This window comes from Chiloscyllium punctatum, chromosome 49 (assembly GCF_047496795.1).
Source record: "Chiloscyllium punctatum isolate Juve2018m chromosome 49, sChiPun1.3, whole genome shotgun sequence".
Taxonomy (NCBI): Eukaryota; Metazoa; Chordata; class Chondrichthyes; order Orectolobiformes; family Hemiscylliidae; genus Chiloscyllium; species Chiloscyllium punctatum.
The window spans coordinates 35,297,805-35,322,253 of NC_092787.1; the positions used below are offsets into that span (position 1 = coordinate 35,297,805).

At 42.5% G+C, this 24,449-nt stretch overlaps 2 protein-coding genes across 13 annotated transcripts in view; one reads left to right on the plus strand and one right to left on the minus strand.

Annotated features, from left to right (window-relative positions):
• Nucleotides 1–7,023, plus strand: part of LOC140469552 (uncharacterized) — a 42,778-nt gene extending 35,755 nt beyond the window's left edge. For 9 of the 10 annotated variants that reach the window (XM_072566171.1, XM_072566170.1, XM_072566166.1 and 6 more), the window contains one exon: nt 183–3,725. In XM_072566171.1, the coding sequence (XP_072422272.1) occupies nt 323–1,462 (1,140 nt within the window). In that variant the 5' untranslated portion in view covers nt 183–322 and the 3' untranslated portion in view covers nt 1,463–3,725. Of the gene's footprint in view, nt 1–182; nt 3,726–6,179 lie in introns of those variants that run through there. The other variant, XR_011956154.1, reaches the window with a different exon arrangement.
• LOC140469556 (uncharacterized) overlaps nt 1–24,449 on the minus strand; it is a 95,327-nt gene that overhangs the window by 61,522 nt on the left and 9,356 nt on the right. Inside the window, exon 3 of one of the 3 annotated variants that reach the window (XM_072566185.1) lies at nt 11,933–17,542. The exons of 1 other annotated variant lie outside the window; for it this stretch is intronic. The gene's annotated coding sequence lies outside the window, so the exon portion shown is untranslated. Of the gene's footprint in view, nt 1–11,932; nt 17,543–19,621; nt 23,203–24,449 lie in introns of those variants that run through there. One more of the 3 variants, XM_072566184.1, reaches the window with a different exon arrangement.

Consider the following 24,449-nt stretch of genomic DNA (forward strand, 5'->3'; position numbering starts at 1 on the left):
ATCTCTTTCTGTAGTTTGGTGCAAATACTTACTGGTTCCCTTCCCTGAAGGGCATTTATGAACTACTTCAGTTTCATGATAATCCAACAGTTTCCCGTAGTGTTATCTCCAGATTAATTTCTCTTCGTTTCACAACCTGTTCTTCTGGTTTCTCCTAAAATGTTTTTCTTTTTGGTTGAAAGGTTGATTTGTAACAAGAAATTTTAAAAACACAGACAGATCTGAATTACCTCAGGATTCTGAACATTGAAGAAAAAACCCATCACACGGGGAGAAACACTTACTGTCTGTGTGTGAAAGATTCTGTGAAGACTCATCTGACATGCCCAAACGCCAGCGCAGTCAGACCAGGAAGACACTGTGGAAATGTGGGGATTGTGGGAAGGAATTTCTTTATCCATCCCAGTTGAAAATGCACCAACGCAGTCACACTGGGGAAAAGCCATTCACCTGCTCTCATTGTGGAATGAGATTCACTCAGTCATCCCATCTGCAGATGCACCAACGAGTCCACACTGGGGAGAGACCATTCACCTGCTCCCAATGTGGGAAAGGATTCAGTCAGTCATCCAACCTGCTGAAACACCAGCAGATTCACACTGAGAGACAATTTACCTGTTCTGAATGTGGAAAAGGATTCACTCAATCATCTAAATTGCCAGAACATCAGGGAGAGAAACCATTCACCTGTTCTGCTTGTGGGAAGGGAGTTACTCAGTCTTCCAGCCTGCAGATACACCAGCCAGTTCACACTGGGGAGAAACCATTCATTTGCTCAGTGTGTGGGAAGGGATTCACTCGGTCATCCAACCTGCTGATACATCAGCGAGTTCACACTGGGGAGAGACCATTCATTTGCTCCGTATGTGGGAAGGGATTCACTCGGTCATTCAACCTGCAGATACATCAGCGAGCTCACACTGAAGAGAGACCATTCGTTTGCTCCGTGTGCGGGAAGGGATTCATTCGGTCATCCAACCTGCTGATACACCAGCGGGTTCACACTGGGGAAAGACCATTCACTTGTTCCGTCTGTGGGAAAGGATTAACTCAGTCCTCCCACTTGCAGATACACCAGCGAGTCCACACTGGGGAAAGACCATTCATCTGTTCACTGTGTGGGAAAGGATTCAGTCAATTATCCAACCTGCGGACACATCAGCGAATTCACACTGGGGAAAGACCATTCACCTGTTCTGAATGTGGAAAAGGATTTATTCGCTCATCTGAGCGACTGGAACACCAGGGAGTTCACACTGGGGAGAAACCATTCACTTGCTCACTGTGTGGGAAAGGATTCACTCAGTTATCCAAACTGCAAAGTCACCAGCGAGTTCATACTGGGGAGAGACCATTCACCTGCTCTGATTGCGGAAAGGCGTTTACCCAATCATCCAACTTGCGGAGACACCAACGAATTCACACTGGGGCGAAACATTCATTTGATCAACCTACCTGCTGATAGTGTTCGCTCTGGGGAGAGACATTCATTTATCAGTATGTGAGAAGGGATGCACTCTGTCATCCAAACTGTTAACACACCCATGAAATGACACTGGGTTCATCCTGTTCACCTACTGTTTGTGTAAATGGATTTGCTATTTGCAAATACACCAAGAATCATAGGTGACGGTTTTTGCTTGTCCTGACACCAAGAAATGTACCTTGGTCATTGGGCTTTTTGTGTTTGTTATTAAACCTAGCTCTGTTCAAAGTACAGATGTTGTCGGTAAAATATTGGTACAATTGTGTATTTGTGTAGAAAGCTTAGAAAATGATCGCAATATCACAGTACACCAACACATTTACCCTGGGTAAAGACTGTCCACCTGAATATTGTTTGTAAAGTGATTTTGTGGTTCATCAAGACTGCTTAAACTGTCAGTGATGAATTTGATGCTGTCATAGTCTATATCAGGAAAACGTGTTTGATTTAGTAAATACCATAGTTTAGTATCCTACTTGAGATAAAAATAATACAAATCAGCTTTTCATTAAAAATATGCTGCAACAAGTCAGTGTCATTCTGAGTGCCTTAGACATAAGATAATAGTGTGTAGGAAGTCATGTCCAGTGAGGTATAGACAGTAATGCTGGAAATTTAGGTACAAGTGGGAAGGGCTGCCCATATTGGAAAGAGAAAAAACGGAATCCAAACAGATTAAAATAGAATTAAAAGCCCACATCGTATTTAAGTGAAACAGTGCCTTTGACATAAGGTTATTCTGAAGCAAAAGCATTGTCTGAATAGTTACAAGGAATGTTGATGGAGACAGCCTTGATAAGGAAATATTTGAAGCTAACCATTTTGAAGATTTGTAACAAAAACCAATGGAATAATGCAGTTGTGGCTCGTTAATGAATTTTTTTGATATTTTAAAATTTCTTTTAGCTGCAAGTCTCATTAATGAAATGTCCCATTTGGTGAATAGTGTAAGGTTTTCTCACAGAAATTAGCTGTTTCTTTCAAACTATTTAAAATGTTCAGATATAGATTTGAATTAAAGTTATTCAAATAATCATAGATTTCAACGTAACTGTAAAACTTTATAATAAAAGCTGTGAGAGAAAACATTACAGATGCCTGGCATACCTTGTTTTATTAGCTAAAGAGTTTTGGAATTCGAATTGGATTAAAATTAGCTCAAAAAGCTGGGACTTGTGAAAGCTGAAAATCAAAAATCAACAAAGCTTGAACTGATAATAATCAGCCTTTATTGGCTATTACTGTATGCAGTTGGCTAAAACTTGAGAGAAAGCAATACTAATTATTCCCAATTTCTCTAAGTTTTTGCACTGCGAAAAAGGTGGATTTTTTTTATACTTAATTTCTGACAGCTACTGATTATGTTTTATCTCTAGATGTTCGTCACTCGTTAGGCCAGTACATTGAATTTTGATCTGTATTATCCTATTAACTTTCCAAAATATTGTGTTACACATGTCATTCCATAACCTTGTTTTGCATATGAATGTCTTTTTTTTTTGGGGGGGGGCGGGGGATGAAGTTAGCTTATATCGATAGAACGGCTCTGCACATAATTAAATTCTGAGGGTTGCTAAGGTTAGAGAATTTATGTAAATTCCACCTGTGTCATGTCTGCTAAGGCTATCAATGCTTTTGAACTTTATTATAGCCTGTAACATATTTTATTGTAACCTGGAGTTGGCTGATTTTCCCATCAGGCAATTTAACTGTCTCTCTCAATTCCACACTAACAGTAAAAGTAATTATAAAACTTTATTTAAAAAAAAATTTCCATATGCGTGATAGAATTTGACAAAGATAAGAAGTGAAAAACAAACAGTAGAATTCAAGCAGCCCTTAGAGATAAGCAAGTCAGGGCCATGTCCAAAGGAGAACAGTCAGTAACTTTTGAATACAACATAGAAAGGTCCCAATAACAATTAGGCATCATGAAAACCAAGGATTGTCTATAGGCACATCTATCGTTGATCAAGTGTTTCATAGGATTGGTTGTGTAAAGAATGGGGGATGGCACAATAAACATGGTATATGTGATCACTGTTACACAATGTATAAAAATACTGTTTATCACTGTAAAAATCAGTGTGTATTGTTGATCTCTCTTCCAATCTGAGCTGTAGATTGAGAGAACAATTGGGTCCTCATGCTGAAGCCAGATTCAGGGAAGTTCTTGTGGCCCTCACCCTGCTTTAACCAGTTGTTGCTTGAAGAAGAATAAAGTCTGCATGTGCCTGAATCCTGTTTGCTTCCTGAGTCTCTGTTGTGGTGGAGGGTTAAGCTCCTACAGAGACTGACACTGCACATGATACTCCAGGGATGGTATCAGCAAGACATCCCTGCTACTATACTTGAATCCTTCTTCACCCCCTCCTGCACCTGCATGCTAACTTTCCATGACTGATGTACAGGGACACCCAGCTCTCATTACACCTCCTCCTTACCCAATCTCTCACCATTCAGACAATAATCTAATTTTCTGTTTCTCTTCACAAAGTGGATAAACATATATGTGTCTCCATTATAATTCACCGACCATGCGTTTTCCCACTCAATCAATTTGTCCCAATCAGACACCAGCATCTCTGCATCCTCTTCATAACTCACCACCCCCACCCCAGCTTTGTGTCATCTACAAATTTGAAGGTTTTTAAATCCCCTTCCTCTTAGTCATTGCCATATATTATGAATAGCTGGGGCCCAAGCACTGATACCTGTCATTATTCACTGCAATTCAGAAAAAGTCTTGTTCATTCCTACACTTTCTTTCCTGGCTGACCACTAGTTTTCTATCTTGTCAGTACAGTGCCCCCAATCACATGTGCTTTAATTTTGCATGCTAACCCCTTTTAATTTTAAGTTGAGTTGTTGAATGGAGATTGTAGATTGGTCTGTGATCCAGGATGTGGAGTTTCTAGAGAAGCTGAGCAGCTACATTGCCACCACAGGTGAAATAATGTACCTCTAAGGGGACTAGAGTGAACTCAATTCATCCCACAATCTCAATGATCAGCAGAGGAGGGAGGGACTCCACCCCGTTGTGACTGGGCTGGACTTTGGAGAAGTTTTCCAGTACATCTTATTTCATGGTACAGTTTCTTCATCCAATTGCTCTTTGAAAGTTATTGTTGAATTTGCTTCCATTTCACTTTCTGCTCATGGTTTCTGGGTTACAAAAGCTTGCTATATAAAATATTGCTTTTATTTAGAAGTTTGCACCCCGCTAGCAAATCTTCTGTACTAAACAGAGCAGTGTGATATTACCCAAACAGAATTAAATTCTCAAATCCCAGAAACTATCCTAATCAATTTCTTCTGTATCCTCATCAGAGTCTTGGCGTCTTTTCTCATGACCAGAAAATAATTAAAATTGCCAACAATGAATTGTAGTCAGCCTTTTATAGAAATGTATTTTGAAACTGCTGGACGAATAAAGTGTGCTTTGCTTGTCATTTGACCAATCGAATCACATCTGGAACGCAGTGCCTTACGCCCCTTTGAATAACGTAAAAGAGTCTAGGCTATCTCCTGGAAATGTTTTCAGGACGTTTGGTCTGGTCCATAACAAATGTCTTCACCTTGCCTTAACATTTCCGAAGACGTGCAAATACTGCCAGATCTTCCTGATCCTGCAGTGGCTTTGATATGATGTCATTTATTTTCAGTTCAATCATCAGACCGCCTGATTGAAAAAGTCTACAATACATAAAGCACACTGGAACCACTTTAACCACTCAGCTCAGCCTCAAATACTCAACATTCAGTTCCCTGGAGTTGGAAACTAGCTCCAACAAAATAAACATAATTGAACAAACGGCGTACAAAATGGTAACCTAAGCTGAGCTCAATTTGTCTTGATCTGAAAAAAAAGTCATAATTTCTTAGCAGGATTGCTGGAGAAGTGCCAGATCAGTGTTTCATATCAACACTCACATGAACTCATCATCTCATCTTTGTAGTTTTCCCAAGTGATCCCAATTTCTGGGAGAGAAGTGAAGATAACATTTCAGGCCTGTACTTTTCCACCACAATGGAAAAGTGTTCAAAATCTAACAGGCTTTGCACAGGTTAAAAGGAAGGTGATTGGGTGGAGGAGAGTGGAGCAGGAAATGGGATACCTTCTCCACGTCAGTTTGACCATAAACATCACTCGGGAAAACAATCATGCAGCAGATCTCTCAATCCTTCTTTGCAGAAATCTGTATCCAAATACAGATTCTGAATAAATTTCCTTTTGAGCAATGACCATTCAGATGATAAAGAATAATTTGTAAATATGAGTTGCATGCAATTTATAAATGATCTCAACATATCGTGTCACAGGGTATTCATTCGAGATAGAACAAGTCATTGTAATAGTAAACCAAAACAAAAGAACTGTGGAGTGCTGCAAACCAGTGACAAAAGCAGTAGTTGCTGGGAAAGCGGCAGTACCTGTGAAAAGAAATCAGAGTTAATGTTTCGGATCTGGTGACCCTTCCTGAGACTCTTCCTAAACCTGATTTTCTGTTTCCTAAAATCTTATGACGTTCTAAACTCCACCTGGTTGTTTAACAGTTGTTTGCTAGTAACACTGGAATTTAATTACAGTGCTCAATTACAGCTGCTGTAAAAATGTTAAAAGGTTAAAGTGTGAAATAATTTGCACAAGAGTCACTGAACCTGAAACGTTAACTCTGATTTCTCTCCACAGATGCTGCTGGACCTGCTGAACTTCACCAGAAACTCCTGTTTTTATTAAACTAATGGTCTCTGTCATCATTTTAATTTTGTGAATTTAAAGAAAACCATTACAATGGGCATTGTCAGGAGATGGTGCGTGGTACAGCACCAGTGATTGGAGAAGTTAAACTGCTGAGCACTGCCTAGGTCTAGTACACTAGCCGAGTGGCTAAGACATTGCTCTAGAAATCCCAAGTGGGTTCTCTGAACAGCTGTGACTCTGACTCACCACTCCATCCTCCAAGCCTCAGATCCAATGTAGTAACAATTTTCTTTCATTTGCTTCCTCTCAATTGGAGAACGTTGGGCATTTCACAAAAGGTTTTGTGGATGTTCAGTAACTGGAAAAGAGACCTAGGTTACTTCTCGAGTAAAGCAGCTGAGTTTGGATTTGCTAAAGCGACTGTTTAAACAGACACAATGGGAAACAATTGTTCCCCAGCCCTCTGTGAATAGTCTCTGCGTATCCCTATGAGAAAGTGTATTATGCACCAGCCCCAGTCCTGTCAAATCAATCTATGCCCAGGGAATGATAAGATAGGGTCAACAGAAAAAGTCTTTTTCTAAAAAAAAGCCACAATGTAAGTGCAGCAAATGCAAAGTGCATAAGAAAGTACAGCCTGGGAGATTGTTCAGAACATCAAGAGAAATTGAGATAAAGCACTTTCAAAAAAAATTAAACTACTTTCACAATCGCCAGAAGCGACCATTCTGCTTTTGATTTGGAGATGCCGGTGTTGGACTGGGGTGCACAAAGTTAAAAATCACACAACACCAGGTTATAGTCCAACAGGTTTAATTGGAAGCACACTGACTTTCGGAGCGCAGCTCCTTCATCAGGTGGTTGGATATTTGAAGATAGGAGGTGCCCTTATTGAATATCCCAGGATGAGAAAGGGGTGATACTGAGAGGTTGATTCCCCTGGTGGGAGAATCCAGAACCAGGGGCATGGCTTCAGAGTAAGGAGTCTCCCATTAAAGGCAGGGAAGAGGGGGAATTCCTTCCCTTGCAGGGTCATGAGGCTGTGGGAACTCTCTTCCCCAGACAGCAATGGAGATTGAGTCATTGAAAGGATCCCTGACTATATCTGACAGATTGTGATAGACCATGGAGTCAGTGTTATGGGGACTTCAACCACCTGTTGAAGGAGCGGCGCTCCAAAAGCTAGTGTGCTTCCAATTAAACCTGTTAGATTATAACCTGGTGTTGTGTCATTTTTAACATTCTGCTTTTGTACTGATCCACTCACTTCCCTGAATCCCAGCCCTGAATCTCAGCCTGCATGCTGGAGATGAGCTGCTAGGACTCTCTCCTCTGAGGGGGAATGTGCAAACTCTCTGAAACATACGGCCTGAATCTTCCTGTGTTGTCTTATATCACAAGCTGCACAGTCTGCCCTTCCCTGAGTTGGGAGCTTTCCTCTGTTCTTGCAACGGGAAACCAACCTTGGGAAAATGTCAAACGGATTTTCCCCAGGCAATATTCCGGCCCCATGGTGGTCCCTCGTTAAAGACCCACCACTTTAGGGCAGTATTCAGCCTAGTTAAGGTCAGATTTTTATCATTTATATTTTTAAGAACAATATTTTGAACACTTGACAAACTGAAAATATATTTAACACTTTTGTAACAGTTCTGTAATTGAGCAAGTTAAATTTCAATGTTACCCACAAACAACAGTTAAACAACCAGATGGAGTGTAGAGTGTCACAGATTTTAGAGAATAGTAAATCATGTTTAAGCCACTCAGCCCCTCATTCCAGCCCCACCAGTCCATGGGATCAATGTAGCCTTAACATCAGTTTCCCAATAGCCCCCTTAACCACTGACTCCATGGTCTATCACAAACTGTCAGATATAGCCAGGGATCCTTTCAATGACTCAATCTCCACAGCTGTCTGGGGAAGAGAGTTCCCACAGCCTCATAACCCTGCAAGGGGAGGAATTCCACCCCCCCCCCCCCCCCCCACTCCCTTCTCTGCCTTTGATTGAGACTCCCTGGTCCGAAGCCATGCCCCCGGTCTGGATTCTCCCACCAGGGGAAACAATCTCTCAGCATCACCCATTTCTCAACCTCTCAGAATCCTGGGACATTCAATAAGGGCACCTCCTATCTTCAAATATCCAATGGAATTACATTCAAAACATACTGGATTCTTCCCCACCTTCCCCATCCCAGGATTGAGCCATAGAAACCTCTGTAAACTACCATCCACAAAACCTTTTGTGAAATCTCTTTACAGTGCAAGGGCAGCTTGCCCATCCCAAAGCAGAAACCAAACTGTACCCAGCTGTCCATTCACAGTTACAGCAATGCCTTGTCCGTAAAACCTTCCATATGCTCCAACACTCCTCACCATTCCCCTCCCACTCTCACACACACAACAAAGGCCAACATACCATGCACCCACCCAAACAGCCACTGCACCCACTAACATGAACTAAGGCCCAAGTACCAGAAGAAACAGCTCCAGTCCACCTAATCTGGTTCTGCCAAATACTCTACTGACTCTGTAAATACTGACACACTGCCAGAATGCCCTGTAAATACCGACACATTCCCCCGGGATCCCCAGTAAATACTAACATATTCCTGGGATTCTCTGTAAATATGGATGTACTGCCTGTGGCCCCCAGTAAATATTGGCATTCCTGACAGTCCCTATACATATTGGAATGCTTGCCATGGCCCCTGTTGTAATGGACCTGACAAAACCCCTCAGAATATATCAAGCATATAGTCAAAACCCTAACTTTTTTTTATTTAAAGGTAAGTGAATTCCAGATGCAATTTACTTCGTCCAGCTACTAGGCGTCATGCAAAACTCTTTTTATTCTCACATGACAATTAAAACTAAAAAAAAAGACTTAACTAACTGTATTGAAACAAATGGAATAATCTATGATTTAACTGCTATTCCCTAACTGTTCCAATTTAGCAGCATTCCATAAACACCCTTGGCAAAAGCCAATAGAAAGGAAAACTTGAAAACTTGAAGCTAGCAGTAAAGGGACAACACAAGCTTTTGCAACAGCAAAGACAGCTTGGTCTTCTTCCAAAATTCCCGCTTCACCAACTGAAAGCAAAACCTGGAAACCCTGAGCTTATGAATCTGACTCCGCCCACTTGTGCTTCTTTTGTCTGCTTCTTTTTAAAACAAAACCCAAACCAGTTAAATCGCTTTGTATGGAGCAAACAGCTCATCCCCAGGTTTGCAAAACTTGCTTTCAAGTGAAACAGGAAGAACAAATCCCTCTGAAAGGCACACTTCATCACACAGTATGTAAGTCAGCAAGCAAGATGAATTAGAAGCAAAAGTAGAATATTTGGCCACTCAAGCTTGTGTTACCACAACTATGACTATGGCTGGTCATTGAACTCAGTCATCTGATCTGGCTGTCTCCCTGTACATGTGCTGCCTTTAGCCTTAAGAACTCTAGGAGAAAGTGAGGACTGCAGATGCTGGAGATCAGAGCTGAAAATGTGTTGCTGGAAAAGCGCAGCAGGTCAGGCAGCATCCAAGGAGCAGGAGAATCGACGTTTCGGGCATGAGCCCTTCTTCAGGAAGGAGGGCTCATGCCCGAAACGTCGATTCTCCTGCTCCTTGGATGCTGCCTAACCTGCTGCGCTTTTCTATCAACACATTTTCAGCCCTTAAGAACTCTAGCAAACTTCTCCTTGGAAACATTCAATGGTTTGGCGTCATCCGCTTTCTGTCACAGTGAATTTCACAGCTCACCACTCTCCAGGTAAAGAAATTTTGCCTCACCTCAGCCCTACATAGTCTACCCTGTATGTGAATTCAAGTTCCAAGTCCTCCAGTTATTCGTTAATTTGTTCTTACAGTTATCCTGTCTAGACCTTACAGATATCCTTTAAAAATGTATAGATTTCTGTGAGATTCCCCTATCCTTTGTGTAAACTTCAGTGAATACACCCCTTATTGCTTCAGTATCTTTTCATATGTTATCTCTATCCTGGGAATAACTTCTCCTATTTCTGAACACTCTTCCTCCAATAAAGGAGACTACTACTCAGGGGTGGTCTCAACAAGACCCTGTATAATTGCAGCAAGACATCCCTGTTCCTGCACCTCAATCCTCTCGCCATGAAGGTGAACATACCATTTACCTTCTTCACCCCTGACTGACCCTGCCTGCTACCCTCAGGGATCAGTATACAGGGACAGCCAGCTCTTACTGAAACCCCCCTTTTCCCAACCTAGGATCATCCAGTCAAGAAACTACCTTCCTGCTTTTGCTCCCAAAATGGACAAACTCACATTTAACCCTATCGCACTTCATCTGCCATGCATTTCCCCTCCAAGACCCACTGTAAACACTGTCAAAATCCCCCAGTGACACACTTTAAATACTGGCATTCCACAGGGACCCACTGTAAATACAAATAAACTTCCCATGGATGTATTGCAAATACTGAATCACTTCCCAGTTTCCTCATCTCCCCTCCTTCCACCTCTTCCCAGATCCAACCCTCCAACCTGACATCACCTTCTTGACCTGTCTACCTTTCCATCTTCCTTCCCACATATCTGCTCCACCACACCCCCCCACTAACCTATCACAATCACCCCCCAACCTGCATCCACTGATCACATTCCTAGCTACCTTACCCCCTGCACAACCCCCATCCTCCTATATATTTCTCAGCTCCCCTCACCCAAACATTCCTGATGAAGAGCTTATGCCCGGAATGTCCACTCTCCTGCTCCTCTGATCCTGACTGACTGGCTGTGCCTTTCCAGTGCCACATTTTTCATCTCTGACTCTCCAGCATCTGCAGTCTTCACTTTCTCCCATACTGGCAGCAAGTCATTCATCTGTTCAGAGTATGGGAAAGGATTCACTCAGTCATCACATCTGCAGAAACATGAGTGAATTCACAAGTGAATACAGGAGTTAGATCTGCTGTTAATGTTAGACAGCACCTTCTAAGCTCTCAAGGATTTCACTTATAAATGCAGAGAAATGTGCCCCACAAAATGAAATACCTTTCCTGCACAACCCCTTTAGCCTCTTGTTTACATCTTTGCTTTTCTAAATTCTATGTCAATTTGCACGACTCCAGAAATAATCCAGAGATTAATCCATTGAGGTCATGCTCTGTAATCATGTTTCTAATTCTTGCTATTCACCAAACAGAATCTTTTGCTGATGTTGTTGATCCCCATATAGATGACAATAGCTGAATCCACCCCACTCCACTCCAACATCCTTTGAAGCTGGTTCAAGATTTTCCTTACCTTGTAAGAATGAAAAAAAAACCATCATGCCCCCTGTCCTTGACCAATGGCCAAATTTGAACGACTTAACCTGCAGTGTATGACTCCCTCCTGAAATAATGCATCCAGGTGAATCCTCCCCCTCTGAAAAGTGATGCAGTGTTTGAAGCTCAGAATCAGCCTATCCACTGAATTGGAGTTCCTGAAGCAAACAGCACTTGCAACAGTTGTGATCAACATAAACCACGATGGGGCCCACATCATACAGGGACAACATATCACCTAGCACTTAATTTCAAAATTATTTCATGAGCTTTAACATTTCATCTTTACATTTCCTGCTAGACTTTGGTTTTTAACCTGTGAAATACTTCTCCAATTTATCTACAATCTGAAAGTAATTTAGAGCAGGTACTCAGATGTTACTTACCAACCAATGACCTTACGACTTTTCCTGTGAAGTCACTTTTTTGGCACTGTTTCTGATCCCTGTGTCTCCTCCAATACTGGCTCCTTTCTGCCTGTGTCTAGTGTCCCAGGTAAGTGAGTAGGCCTCAAATCTCAGAGTCGATTTTTTTTGTAAATATATTTATTAGCAAATTTTTTTAACTTTACAAACATATAAAATTATTGAAAAATACAATCAATAACAAATATCAGTATAATAAAAAAACCAAGTTATAATACAACTACTGTCTACTAACTATTAACTTACCCTATAATACAAAACAAACCCTCACACTGTGCAAGTCAACGCCAAAAAAAAGAAAGAAAAGCCAAAAAAAACAAAAAAATCACAAAATACAGAACAGCTATGCTCGGCGCAAAGCTCCCAAACAAAGGAACGAGAGCGTGGTATATATATCCATTGTATTAACTCAGGAGACCCCCCTCCAGGGCCCAGGGCTTGACAAAACTAACCATCCTGGTTAAACAAATTTCCTAGTTAAGATAACTGACAAATCTATATCCAAATAACTCAAGTCGGGCTCCCATGTCTTATAAAAATGCTCTGTTGTGTGGTGCACCATGTTTGTGGAAAAGTCCAAGGGAATGTGCTCCATAATTAATGTCTGCCATCCCAGCAAGCCCGGCGGGTTCTCAGACACCCAGTTCATCAGAATATTCTTCCGTGCACAGTATGCAAGAACATTAAATAGTTTCTACCCATGCCCGTCTAAAGATGGTAAATTTGGTAGACTGAAGAGGAGAGATATTGGGTCTACTTTGACTTCTGTCCTCAATACCCGCCCTATCTCTCCCGCTATAGTACTTCAATAAACACAGAGCCTGTGGTATGTCCAGAAGCAATTGGTAAGAGAAGCTACACTTATTTTACATTTGGGGCACACTGAAGATGCACTTTTTTTAAACTTCGCCAGACGGTCTAGTGCCGGATGAGCCCCGTACAGAACTTTTAACTGTGTAACGCACGTCCTATTACAGATTGAGATCTTTCGAGTATTCACCCATATGTTTCAGAAGAGATCTCCACTCCCAGCTCTTACTCCCAGACCTCACATAACCAGTTAATATCCTGCCAGGCCCTGCCACCCAGCAGGCGATGGAGGACACTAGTCAAAAGGGAGCTTGTGGGACGTAGCAACAACCTCTCTGTATCGGGCTTATAGGGCTTAGTAAGAAACATAGTCTTCTTCTGGATGAAATCCCTAACCTGAAAAAAACAGATAAGATCTCTGCTGGACAACCAATATTTGCAGCTCAGTTGCTCAAAAGACATCATAACCTCCCCCTCAAACAAGTTTCCCAAACTAGAAACTCCTCTCGCTGCCCATAGTTTGAACCCTGAGTCCATCATCCCTCGTCGGAACCCTGGCATGTCAACTATAGGCGTAAGTGGCAAAGTCTTGAATAAAAACCCTCACTCTGATGCATCACCCTCCATGCCTTGACTGTACTAATGACAATGGGGTTCCGGCAATGGTCCATAACTGTCCTCATCCATGAACAACAGGCTAATAAGAGGGCACTTTGCCTGGGAGGCCTCAATATCCAGCCATATTGAGTTTGGATCATTACCTACCCAATCACAGACAAAGGACAGCAGGGACCTCAATTGATACCTCCAGATGTCTGGGAAATCAACTCCTCCCACTCATTGAGGCAACTGCAATTTAGTAAGTTTGATGAGGGGCTGCCCACGATGCCAGACAAAGGAACCAAACCACCCCATAAGCTTCCATAGCATTGACCTGGGAAACATTAGAGGGGGCATACACATGGGATAAAGCAAACAAGGAAGAACATTCATCTTAATAGAGTCATAGAGATGTACAGCACGGAAACAGACCCTTCGGTCCAACCCGTCCATGCCGACCAGATAACCCAACCCAATCTAGTCCCACCTGCGCCCGGCCCATATCCCTCCAAACCCTTCCTATTCATATACCATCCAAATGCCTCTTAAATGAGAGATATTTGGCCCATCCATGAAATTGGAAGCGCCTCCCATCTCTGGAGATCTTGCCTAATATTGTTGAGCAAGTGGTCAAAGTAGTTCCAAATAACAGATCAAACTTGGGGGTAATAAAAATGCCAAAGTAGCGGAACCCTGCCCGTGACCACTCAAAAGGGAACTTAGATTCACCTTCAACTTCTGGCACATCCTTAAGGTTCCCCAAAGGCATAGCCTCCGATTTTGCAAAGTTAATCTTATATCCTGAAATAGCCCCAAATGAATTGATACATTATATCAAATGGGGTACGGAGGTGATCGGGTTCGATATAAACAGAAGGACCTCATCCATGTACAGTGTAATCTGTGTGCCCTCAATCCCACTTATGGAGCGGTTATGTGGACATTCTGAAAAATGGCCTCTGCCAGCAGCTCTATCACCAACGTAAACAACAACGATGAGAGGGGGCAGCCTTGCCGACTACCCCTACCAATCCTAAAATTCCCAGACTTCACCCTGTTGGTGATGGCTGCAGCCAGAGGGTGGCGATATAAAATCTCCACCCACCTAGCAAAGACTCAACCCAATCCAAACTGTTCTCAGACATAAAAAAGATACGGCCATTCCAACTGGTCAAATGCTTTCTCTGCATCTAAGGAAATCACCAACCCCTGAATCGATCGTTGCTGACAAACTTGAACCATATTCAGCAACCTTCTAATATTATTAGAGAATCTACAACTCCTTATAAAGCCTTTTTAGTAATATAGGGCAATACCCTTTCCAATCTCAGCACCACGATCTTGGATAGAATCTTGAAATGTAAATTTAATAGAGAGATGGGCCTGTATGAGGCACAATCCTCAGGAACATTCTTAAGAATTAAGGAAATATTAGCTTCTATCAAAGATGGTGGTATGCATTCATACCTATGGGAGTGATTGTACAACTTCAACATCAGCCCTGACAGAATTCCTATAAACTCCTTATAAAACTCACCCGGGAGACCATTATGGCCAGGTGCTTTCCCACTCTGAAGTTGCCTAGCTGCCTCCTGTATTTCCTGGACTGTCAAGGGGGCATTATGGAGTGAGACCTGTTCCAAGGTTACCCCTGGGAGGTCCAAGAACTTAAAAAGGTCTCAATTTTAGCCCTCCTGTCCTCGCAACCTTCAGACCAACGCAATTCAGAGGAAAAGCTTCGAAAAGCCTAATTAATCTTTTTAACATCGTATGTAAGGACCCCAGCGCTGTCTCTCACTGCAGTAATGGATTGGGGAGCACGCTATTTCCTAGTCAGGTATGCTAAATACTTCCCTGAATATCCCCATATTCAAACAGCCTTTGTCTAGCAAAACCAAGTTCTTTCTTTGTGTTTTGGGTCAGTATTGAATTCAAGGCAGCCCGGAGGGCCATGCTCAGCTATAGCTTAGTCACCAAAGGCCGCGCAAAATGTGCTGCCTCAGCGACTTTCAACCGTGTTTCAAGTCGATGCTGTTCATCCTTCTGTCATTTCCAGCTAGCCAAATAGGAAATAGCTAATCCCCTAGCAAAGGCCTTAGCAGTCTTTCATAGCATAGAAAGACTACTACCCATGCCTGAGTTGATAGTCAAGAATTCCTGAAACTCCTTCAAAAAGTATTCCACAAATTTGGAATCCTTAAGGAGAAAAGGATCCAAACACCAGTGCTGCAAACCTAGCCCTTCACTCTTGGCCTTAACCTCCACATATACTGCCGCGTGGTCAGAGATAGCTATATTCCCAATTTTACAACCCATAATCGAATCCAGAAGGGCCGAGGAAGCCAGAAAGAGGTCAATCCTTGTGCGACGTTTATGTGGATTTAAAAAAAAGGTAAAGTCTCAGCAGGTAGGGTGAAGACATTTCCAAATATCCACCAGCCCCAACTCCTCACAAGTGAACCACTTGCTTGGCCTGTGAAGAAATAGTTGAGGGCCCACAAGACATCCTGTCCTCTGTCAGATCCAAAAGACAATTAAAATCCACCCCCCCCCCCCATAATAATGTGCTATGTTCCATAAGCACTCAAGTTAGAGAAAGCATTAATCAAAAATTTGAGGGGATGCACCAGAGAACAGTAGACATTTAAAATGCCATATTTATCCCCACGTATCAGGGCTTTAAGTATCACAAACCATCCGTGCTCATCTTTCACCTGCTCTAATAATGTGAATGGAAGATTCTTCTGGATAAGTAACGTCACTCCCCTACTTTTAATAGTAAAGAATGAAAAGAATACCCGGTCATAACCCCCCTGTTGTAATTTCAGGCATTCCCCATTATCAAGGTGGGTTTCCTGCAACAAAGTGATATCAACCCTTTCCCTCTTAAGGCTAGAAAGCAATTTCCTCCTTTTAACAGGTGAATCACTTCCCTTAATGTTCCACGTGCACCATTTAGTAAGACACTTAGCCATATCCCTTTCAGAGACCCTTGAACCCCTCAGAGGGAGAACCCTACTTACAAAGCACAGAGCATAAGTAAATAAAGAGTCTTGAGACAAAGAATTATATATACAAAAACTACTCTATCATAACGATAAACAACTATTACTACCAAAAAAAACTACAAAGTAAACCAACAATAAAACCTTGAATATAAGACTCTTCCCCTGCCCATAGCGGGCACTCACCCTACCAATCCCTTCCTTCACAGCTCCTTCAAACCCAGACTATGCCCCAGCCTTAGGCCAAAAAAAAACAAGGAATTGATCCTGAAATCAACAGAAAAAAGACAAAGTCAGGATGAGCACTCCACCCATCCTCGGCTTCATGACACCCCTACTTGTGACTAAAAGAGAAACAAACAAAAAAAAAGGGAGAGACAACAAAGAACATCCACCAAATTTCCCAACAGAAAATCCAGTTATTAAAAAAAAAGGAACAACTTATTCCAAGGCCTTTTCCCACTTTCCAAAAAGGAAAGTATTAGGGAGAAAGAAATGAATAAAGGGAATACATGGGGAAAGATAGAAAAGTAAACAAACATTAACCATATTCTTCAGGTCAATCCATCTATTTTAAAGTGTCTACAAAGTTTTTAGCTTTATTCGCTGAATCAAATGTATAAACTAAGTCCTCGTGGCTAAAATGGAGCACTGTGGGGTATCTCATGGAGTACTGGATGCCTAGGTTTCTCAGCCTCTTTCTAACTTCCTCTTTCGAATTATCAGCTGCAGAGAAATCCTGGAAAAACATGATTTTTGACCCCTTGCACAGCAGCGCCTACTGATCTTTTCCCAGGGATCTATCTGAAAGCTTCTATAACTTTTTGCTTGTCCTTATATGAGTGGAAGTGCACTAGGACCAAGCGGCGGCGCTGCACTGGGCCTGATGTGTGCACTGTTACCCGATAAGCCCTTTCAATCTGTCGCCTGCTGGATTCGATGTGAAGGCCCAAAAACTTCAGCAGCCAGCTTTCAAAGAAGCTGACTGGCTGCACACCTTCCTCACCTTCATGGAGACCGACAATTCAGAGATTTACCCTCCAACTTCAACTTTCGAGGCCATCGATATGGTTTTGCAAGGCCCGCACCTCTCACTCAAGCACCTGGATCCGACTGGATGAGGACTCCATCGCAGCTTCCGAGGCCTTCCGAGACCCTCCACCTCCTTCAGCCTCTCTCCGACGCCCTGGATCTCCTGCTCATGCATCTACAGCATGGATGCAGTTGGTCAGACCTGGGCACGAACCTCCCCACAGATTTCCTCAATTGCAGCTGCAACTTTCAAGGTAAGTCTCTCCATTGCCGCAGCCAATTCCTGTGAGTCTGTCAGGTCACCGGGGTGGGGTGTGGGGGGGTGGGGGTTCAGGAGAGACTGCTGCTGCTGCAGTCTCAGAGTCAATTTTTAATTCTTGCTCAGTCTCTACCCTGGCCTTACACCTTATGCCTCAAATTCCTGTACACTTCACTTGGATTTGACCGAACGTGAGTCCTCACCAATGACAGAAAATGAAGGATAGATCACCTCCATCATCTTTCACCAAATGCAGATGCACCCCAATGCAACAAAACAGTGCTCTAATATAAGATAGAGTGGGTAGAAAGAATGTCTATTTTCCTCAGATAGTGCAGGGTTCTGGAACTCACTGCTTATATGCACTGCAAAGACAGAAAAAAACTGCAGATGCTGAAATGTAAGGTAGACAAGCAGGAGGCTGGAAGAGAAAGTCTTTTCTCTGGGGTGGGGGACTCCAGAACTAGAGGGCATAGGTTTAGGGTGAGAGGAGCAAGATAAAAAAGGGAACGATGGGCAACTTTTTCACCAGAGGGTTGTGGATGTATGGAATGAGCTGCCAGAGAAAGTAGTGGTGGCTAGGACAATTGCAGCATTTAAAAGGCATCTGGACGTATATGAATAGGAAGGGTTTAGAGGGATATGGGACTAGATTAGGTTAGGATATCTGGTTGGCATGGACATGTTGGACCAAAGGGTCTGTTTCCATGCTGTACTTCTCCATGACTCTATGATTCTAACACAGCAAGCAGTAAGCCAGAAAGCATCAAGAGGTGGAGAAGATGTTTCGGGTGTAACCCAAAGAAGGATTACACCCATTGACTTCTCCACCTCCTGAAGCTGCTTGGCTTGCTGTGTTCTTCCAACCTCCTGTATATATTGTCCTTGTTTTTTTTTCCAGGAGGTCAAGAAGACACAGATTCTGAAAATTCTAGGGTTTCATGGGTTTTAGGTCCAATTTGATTATAGCTAACATATACTGCCTCGGGAAAAAGGCTTTCAAGTTTAAAAAAAATTACTAGTACAATGAAATGGGAATGGCCAGTTCTCCCAGGTCAGCTTTCCCTAGTTTGATTTGGTTTTTGATAGTTTGGCTTTACACTGAAAGTAGGCAAACAATTTGAACTATCATTGAAACTGTCACTGAAACGTAAGAACATAGAAGATAAGAGCAGGAGGCCCATCAGCCCTTCAAGTCTGCTCTGCCATTTAGCATGATCATAGCTCATTATCCAACTCAAGACCTTAATCCTGCTTTTGCCCATAACCTTTGGTTCACTACCTGATTCTATGATTCCCTATGAAATATGGTGGATGTGAGGACACTGAGCAAAGTTAATGGAAAGATACAGATTATTAATTCATACTGGATTGAAGGGTGATAGAGAGTAGATGGTAAAATCCACTTGAAGTTAAGATGAGCTCAGCCTTTAACTGGTGCAGCAGGCTTGAATGGCTGAATTGAATCTGCCTGCTGCCAATGCTTATCATATTAGGTGAAACGATGTGAAGCTGAACCTGAAAATCAACACCTTCCCTGAAGGAGATTTTGGAAAGAAGCAGATAATTGGACGGATTAGGATTCCAAACTTAGATAATGCAGAGGCATGTGGAAGATAGTGATTTATACTTTTAGATTGAGCAGAACATTCACAGCATCCAGAATAATCTGTTCTGAACATCTTTCTTGTACTTATAATAATGTCTTTAGTTAAATCCTATCCTTCTCTTGAACTGTCACTGGGGATTGAGGATGATTTTCTTTCACTACAGTGCTTTGAGTACTGAAGTGATTAAATAGTTCGAAATAATGGATAAAAGCAAATTACTGTGGATGCTGGAACCTGAAACCAAAAGAGAAAATGCTTGAAAATCTCAGCAGGTCTGGCAGCATCTGTAAGGAGAGAAAAGAGCTGATGTTTTGAGTCTAACTGACCAGCTTCAACAAAGGGTCAGTTGGACTCAAAACGTCAGCTCTTTTCTCTCCTTACAGATGCTGCCAGACCTGATTAAATAGTTCAACATGGGTTCCACAATTGCGGAGGCAGGTGGTATTTGCTATGCACAGTTTTTCATTTGCTCCTCCACCTGTTAATACTTATTGTTCATCTGGGACTGATTTCAATGATGTTGCCCAGTGGATCAAAAATATGAGCAGCCAAAGATAGACCCTTAGAGAACACCCTACGAATCGGGTTTAGGAAACCATGAGATGGTCAAATGGACAAGATGAGCACTGACAGAGCATGGCGAAGATAGGAGAGAATCAGAGAATGGAAAGAGTTGGGTTTCAAAGAAGAACTTTAGAAGCAGTTTGGCCTGGTGAACTTGGGGAAGGGAGGGACATAGCAGAGGTAACCGATCAGGTGGTCCTCAAAGTCCATCAGCTCCTTACTTGTTGTTAGCCTTGAGAATGGAGGAGATGGGGAAAGCCCTTCAACTTGGAACAGGATTGGACCATTCAGGCCCCGAACCTGCTCCACCATTCTATTAAATCATGGCTGATCATTTCTTTCCTGCAGTAGTCTCTCTTCCCATTATGTCAACCACCTCCAGGAATCTATTGCTTTATGACTGAACATCCTCAAATGAATGAGTTCCATGAACCTTCCATGAATTCCAAACAGAATTCCATTAGAGTGAAAAGGTCCTCCTCACACTAGTCTTAAATAGAACATAGAACATTATAGCCCCTTATTCTGAGACTATGGTCCCTGTTCTAGACTCAACAGCAAAGGGACAACTCCAATTAACATACTGTAAGAATCTTCAAAGTTTCAATGAGATCACTGATCATTCTCCAAATGATATGACCCCAATTTATTGTAATGTGGTGCAAGCTAAAGGTTTGATAGATTGGATGATTTCATTTTGCAATTTAGTTAGGATGATGGTCAGTCACTGGATATATTCACATGAGGCTACCAATGTTCTTTCATTAAAACAACACAAGTTTATTGCACTAAAGAGAAAACAGACTGTCTGACAATTTTGAATGACCTTAACATAAACAGCTATTGGATCAATTTTCCTATAATATCCTTTACAAATACTTAACCTGAGTGAAGTATAGCCCCTGTCATTTTTTTTCTATTTGGTAATGTAATGCGGGTATTGCTGGTTCAGCTAGCTTTGATTACCCAATGATAACTGTCCAGGAGATAGTGATGGGGAGCTGCATTCTTGAATGTTTGCTGTCTGTGGGATGTCGGGGCACCCACAGTGCCATTAGGAACTGAGTTCTACAATCCTGACTCAGTGATGGTGAAAGGAGGTGATTTTGTTCCAAGTCACAGTGCAGTGCAGAGATGTTACATTAAGTATTGTTCCCATGCATCTACTTTTTTTAATCAAAGTTCAACATCATGAGAAGATTGTTTTAGAGGAGCCTTGGTGAATTACTGGCATGCATCTTGGAGATGGCACATACTTCGGTGACTGTGTATCAGCGATGAGGGAGTGCATGTTGAAGCTGATGCCTATGTATTTTTGCATTTCACATACCTAAGCATTTTGTACAGATCACCTTTATGTTTCCTCTGAGCTTCTACAGAACACAATCAGAGATTCCCTATAGTGTGGAAACAGGCCATTTGGCCCAACACTTTCACACCAACCCTCTGAAGAGTAAGCCACCCAAATTTACCCCTAATACACCTAACCTGAACTCTCTGGCCAATTTACCTGAACTGTACATCTTTGGACTGTGGGAGGAAACCAGAGCACCCAGATGAAACCCACATAGACACAGGGAGAATGTACAAACTCCACACAGTCGCTTGAGGTGGGAATTGAACCCAGGTCCCCGGTGGTGTGAGGCAACAGTGCTAACCACTGAGTCACCATCGATCTTCTCTTTTCCCTTTTGATCACTTTTGGGTCATGTTTTGTTATATTATAAATTGCTCCCGGTCCCCTGGTTTATCAGAATGGTCATTGAATGTGTCCGAATAGCTGGAAGGACAGGAGGATGGTTAAGTCTAAAAAGAGCACGGAGAAGAATTGAAACCACATAAGCTGAGACTAGGATGGGAGTGTTGGGTAATGTCATTGATGTGGAAGTAGGTGTTCTTGGCGATGATGTGAGTATATTGATTAGTTTTGTTTGGGCATGACATTGTTGTTCTGACTAGTCCGTTTCAGCATGAGACAGTGCAGGAGAGAAAGAGCTGATATTGGGGACTCGGAAGTGGAGTTTGTAACCGAGACTGAAGCAGCTCCTTTCATCTTTCTAGTGTTTTAGTGGAGCATATTTCTGCTTATCCAGTACTGGATGTCAGACATGTCATGAGTGTGAGGTGTGAGATTTAGAAGGAACTTTGAGACAATAGTGTCCACATGCATTTCCGATCCTGGTCCTTCTAGACGATGAAGGTTGAGAGTTTTGGAAGTTCTGCCCAAGTCCTGGTCAGGTGTAAATACAGACAACCTCTCTCCTTTGTCTCTGGCTCACTCACATCCCTTTTTGTTTCATCCCATGGAGACCAGAGTCTTGCGTGCATTCAGACTGGGATGACAGATTCCCTTCCTGATGGACGTTTGTGAACCAATCGTATTTTTACAATATTCCGGCAGGTTCCATGATGAATTTCTCTCAGTGCCAGCCCAACAAATTCCAATATTCATTCAGCTCAATGTCACAGCCATGGTGATTTTGTGGGTGTTCCTACACTCCCTTTTTTCTGTTTCAACACAGGTGCCAGAGGAGGAGGAATTCGAGTCAGAGGTAGCACCTCAGAATCTGATCGAGGATTCCAATTTATCACAAACAGAATGTAATTATAGTTTGAATGCAGAAGAGCATGGTTCACAGTGAAGAGAAACCTGCATATATTCTGTGGGTGGACAGGCTTTAGCTAATTGTTTGGCCTGTCAAGATACAAGTGCAGTCACATCAGAGAAAGACCATGGAAATATGGTGACTGTGGGAGGGAATTCAGTGACCACTCTGAGCTGGAAATTCACTAACGCAGACACACCGGGAGAGACCATGAGGATGCTGGGAATGTGATAAAGGATTCGGATCCCTGCCTGAGCTGGAGATCAGTCAGCACAGTCATAATGGGGAGAGGCCATTCACATGTTGCAAGTGTGGGAAGGGATTTATTCGCTCTTCCCACCTCATGACCAACCAGTGGGTTCACACTGGGGAGAGACTGTTTAAATGCTTAGACTGCCTATAAACGTTCTGGGTAACTGTTGTCCCATCAATATGTTCACACGGAGGACAGACCATTCATATGAGAAAGGGTTCAAGGCATCATCTGAATTCACTGTACACCAGAGAATTCATGCTGGGGAGAGACCATTCACCTGCAGTGTGCATGGGAAGGAATTTACTTGGTCATCACACCTTGCAATACGGCAGCAAGTCCACACTGAGGAGGGACCTTGTAAATGCCCAGTCTTTGTTTTAAAAATGTTTTAAAAGCTGCAGGGAACTGATGCACCATCGACATGTTCATACTGATGAGACACCATACAGGTGCTTTCACTGTGGGAATAGGTTCAAGCCATCATCTCATCGCTCTTCTCACCAGCAAATTCACACTGAGGAGAGACCATTCACCTGCTCCCTATATTAAAAAAAAGGATTAATTCAGTCATTCAAACTCAGTCTACACTAGTGAGTGCACGTTGAGGAGAGACATTTCAATTGTCCAATCTGTGTGGAATGTTTTAAAATTTTGCAGGATATGGTGATCCATCAATGTGTTCATACTGAGGACAGACATTTTAAATGCTTAGACTGTAGGAAGTGCTATAAGAGTTCAGGCTATCTGATGATCCATCAGTGTGTTCACACACTCAGGAACCCTTTCAGATGCTCTCACTGTTGGACTGGATTCAACAAATTATCCTATCTCACAATGCATCAGCAAGTTCATACTGGGAAGAGAGTATTCACCTGCACCAAGTATGGGAAGGGATTCACTTAGAAAGTCCTCTTGTTCAGTCACCAATGAGTTCACACATGACTACAGAAAGTGGACTTTGCTATTTGTCACCTCCAGGACAGAAACATGTTAATTGGTTCATAAAGTCCAGCTATTTGAGGTGTTAATATTCTGGATAAAAATAAAACAAATTAGTTTTGTAATTCAGTGGAGTGTGGCAAATATTTTTAATATCTCTCTGAACAATTTTAATTTGAAGGGCTGTCCCTCTCCTCGGTCTTCTCCATCCTCACCTTCAACAAGTGTGAGGATCTCACGGAGATTCTGTTGCACTGAGATTGACACAATCTGATTGGCTGCCTTTACTGCTTCCCTCCCTTCCATTATCTCATTGGGTAAAATGGGACAGCACTGTGGCTCAGTGGTTAGCACTGCGTCAGGGCCCCCGGCTCAATTGCACACTTAGGCAACTGTGTGGAGTTTGCACTTTCTCCTATCTGTGTAGATTTCTTCCAGGTGCTCTGGTTTTTCACTCACAGTTCAATGATGTGTAGGTTAGGTGGGATGGCCATGCTAAATTGTCCATAGCGTCTTAGGATGCAGAGACTAGGTGTATTAGCCATGTGAAGTAGCAGGGATAGAGTGGGGGTTGGTCTGGGATGCTGTTCAGAGGGTCATTGTACACTTGATGAGCCAAATTCCCAGCTTCCACACTGTACGGATTCTATGAAAAATGCTTTTACAGGTGCTCCCTGGTTAAACCTTGGACTCACATCCTTTTCAAGCTGCTCTCTGATCTCCGATCTCCTTGTTTGCCCAATCAGAGCTCATCATGTCCATGAGACTTAGCTCATAGTAACTTAACTGTATTCCCACTAAACTGCTGACCATTCAAGTTCTCAATGTTAGCTGATATTGTTAATGAT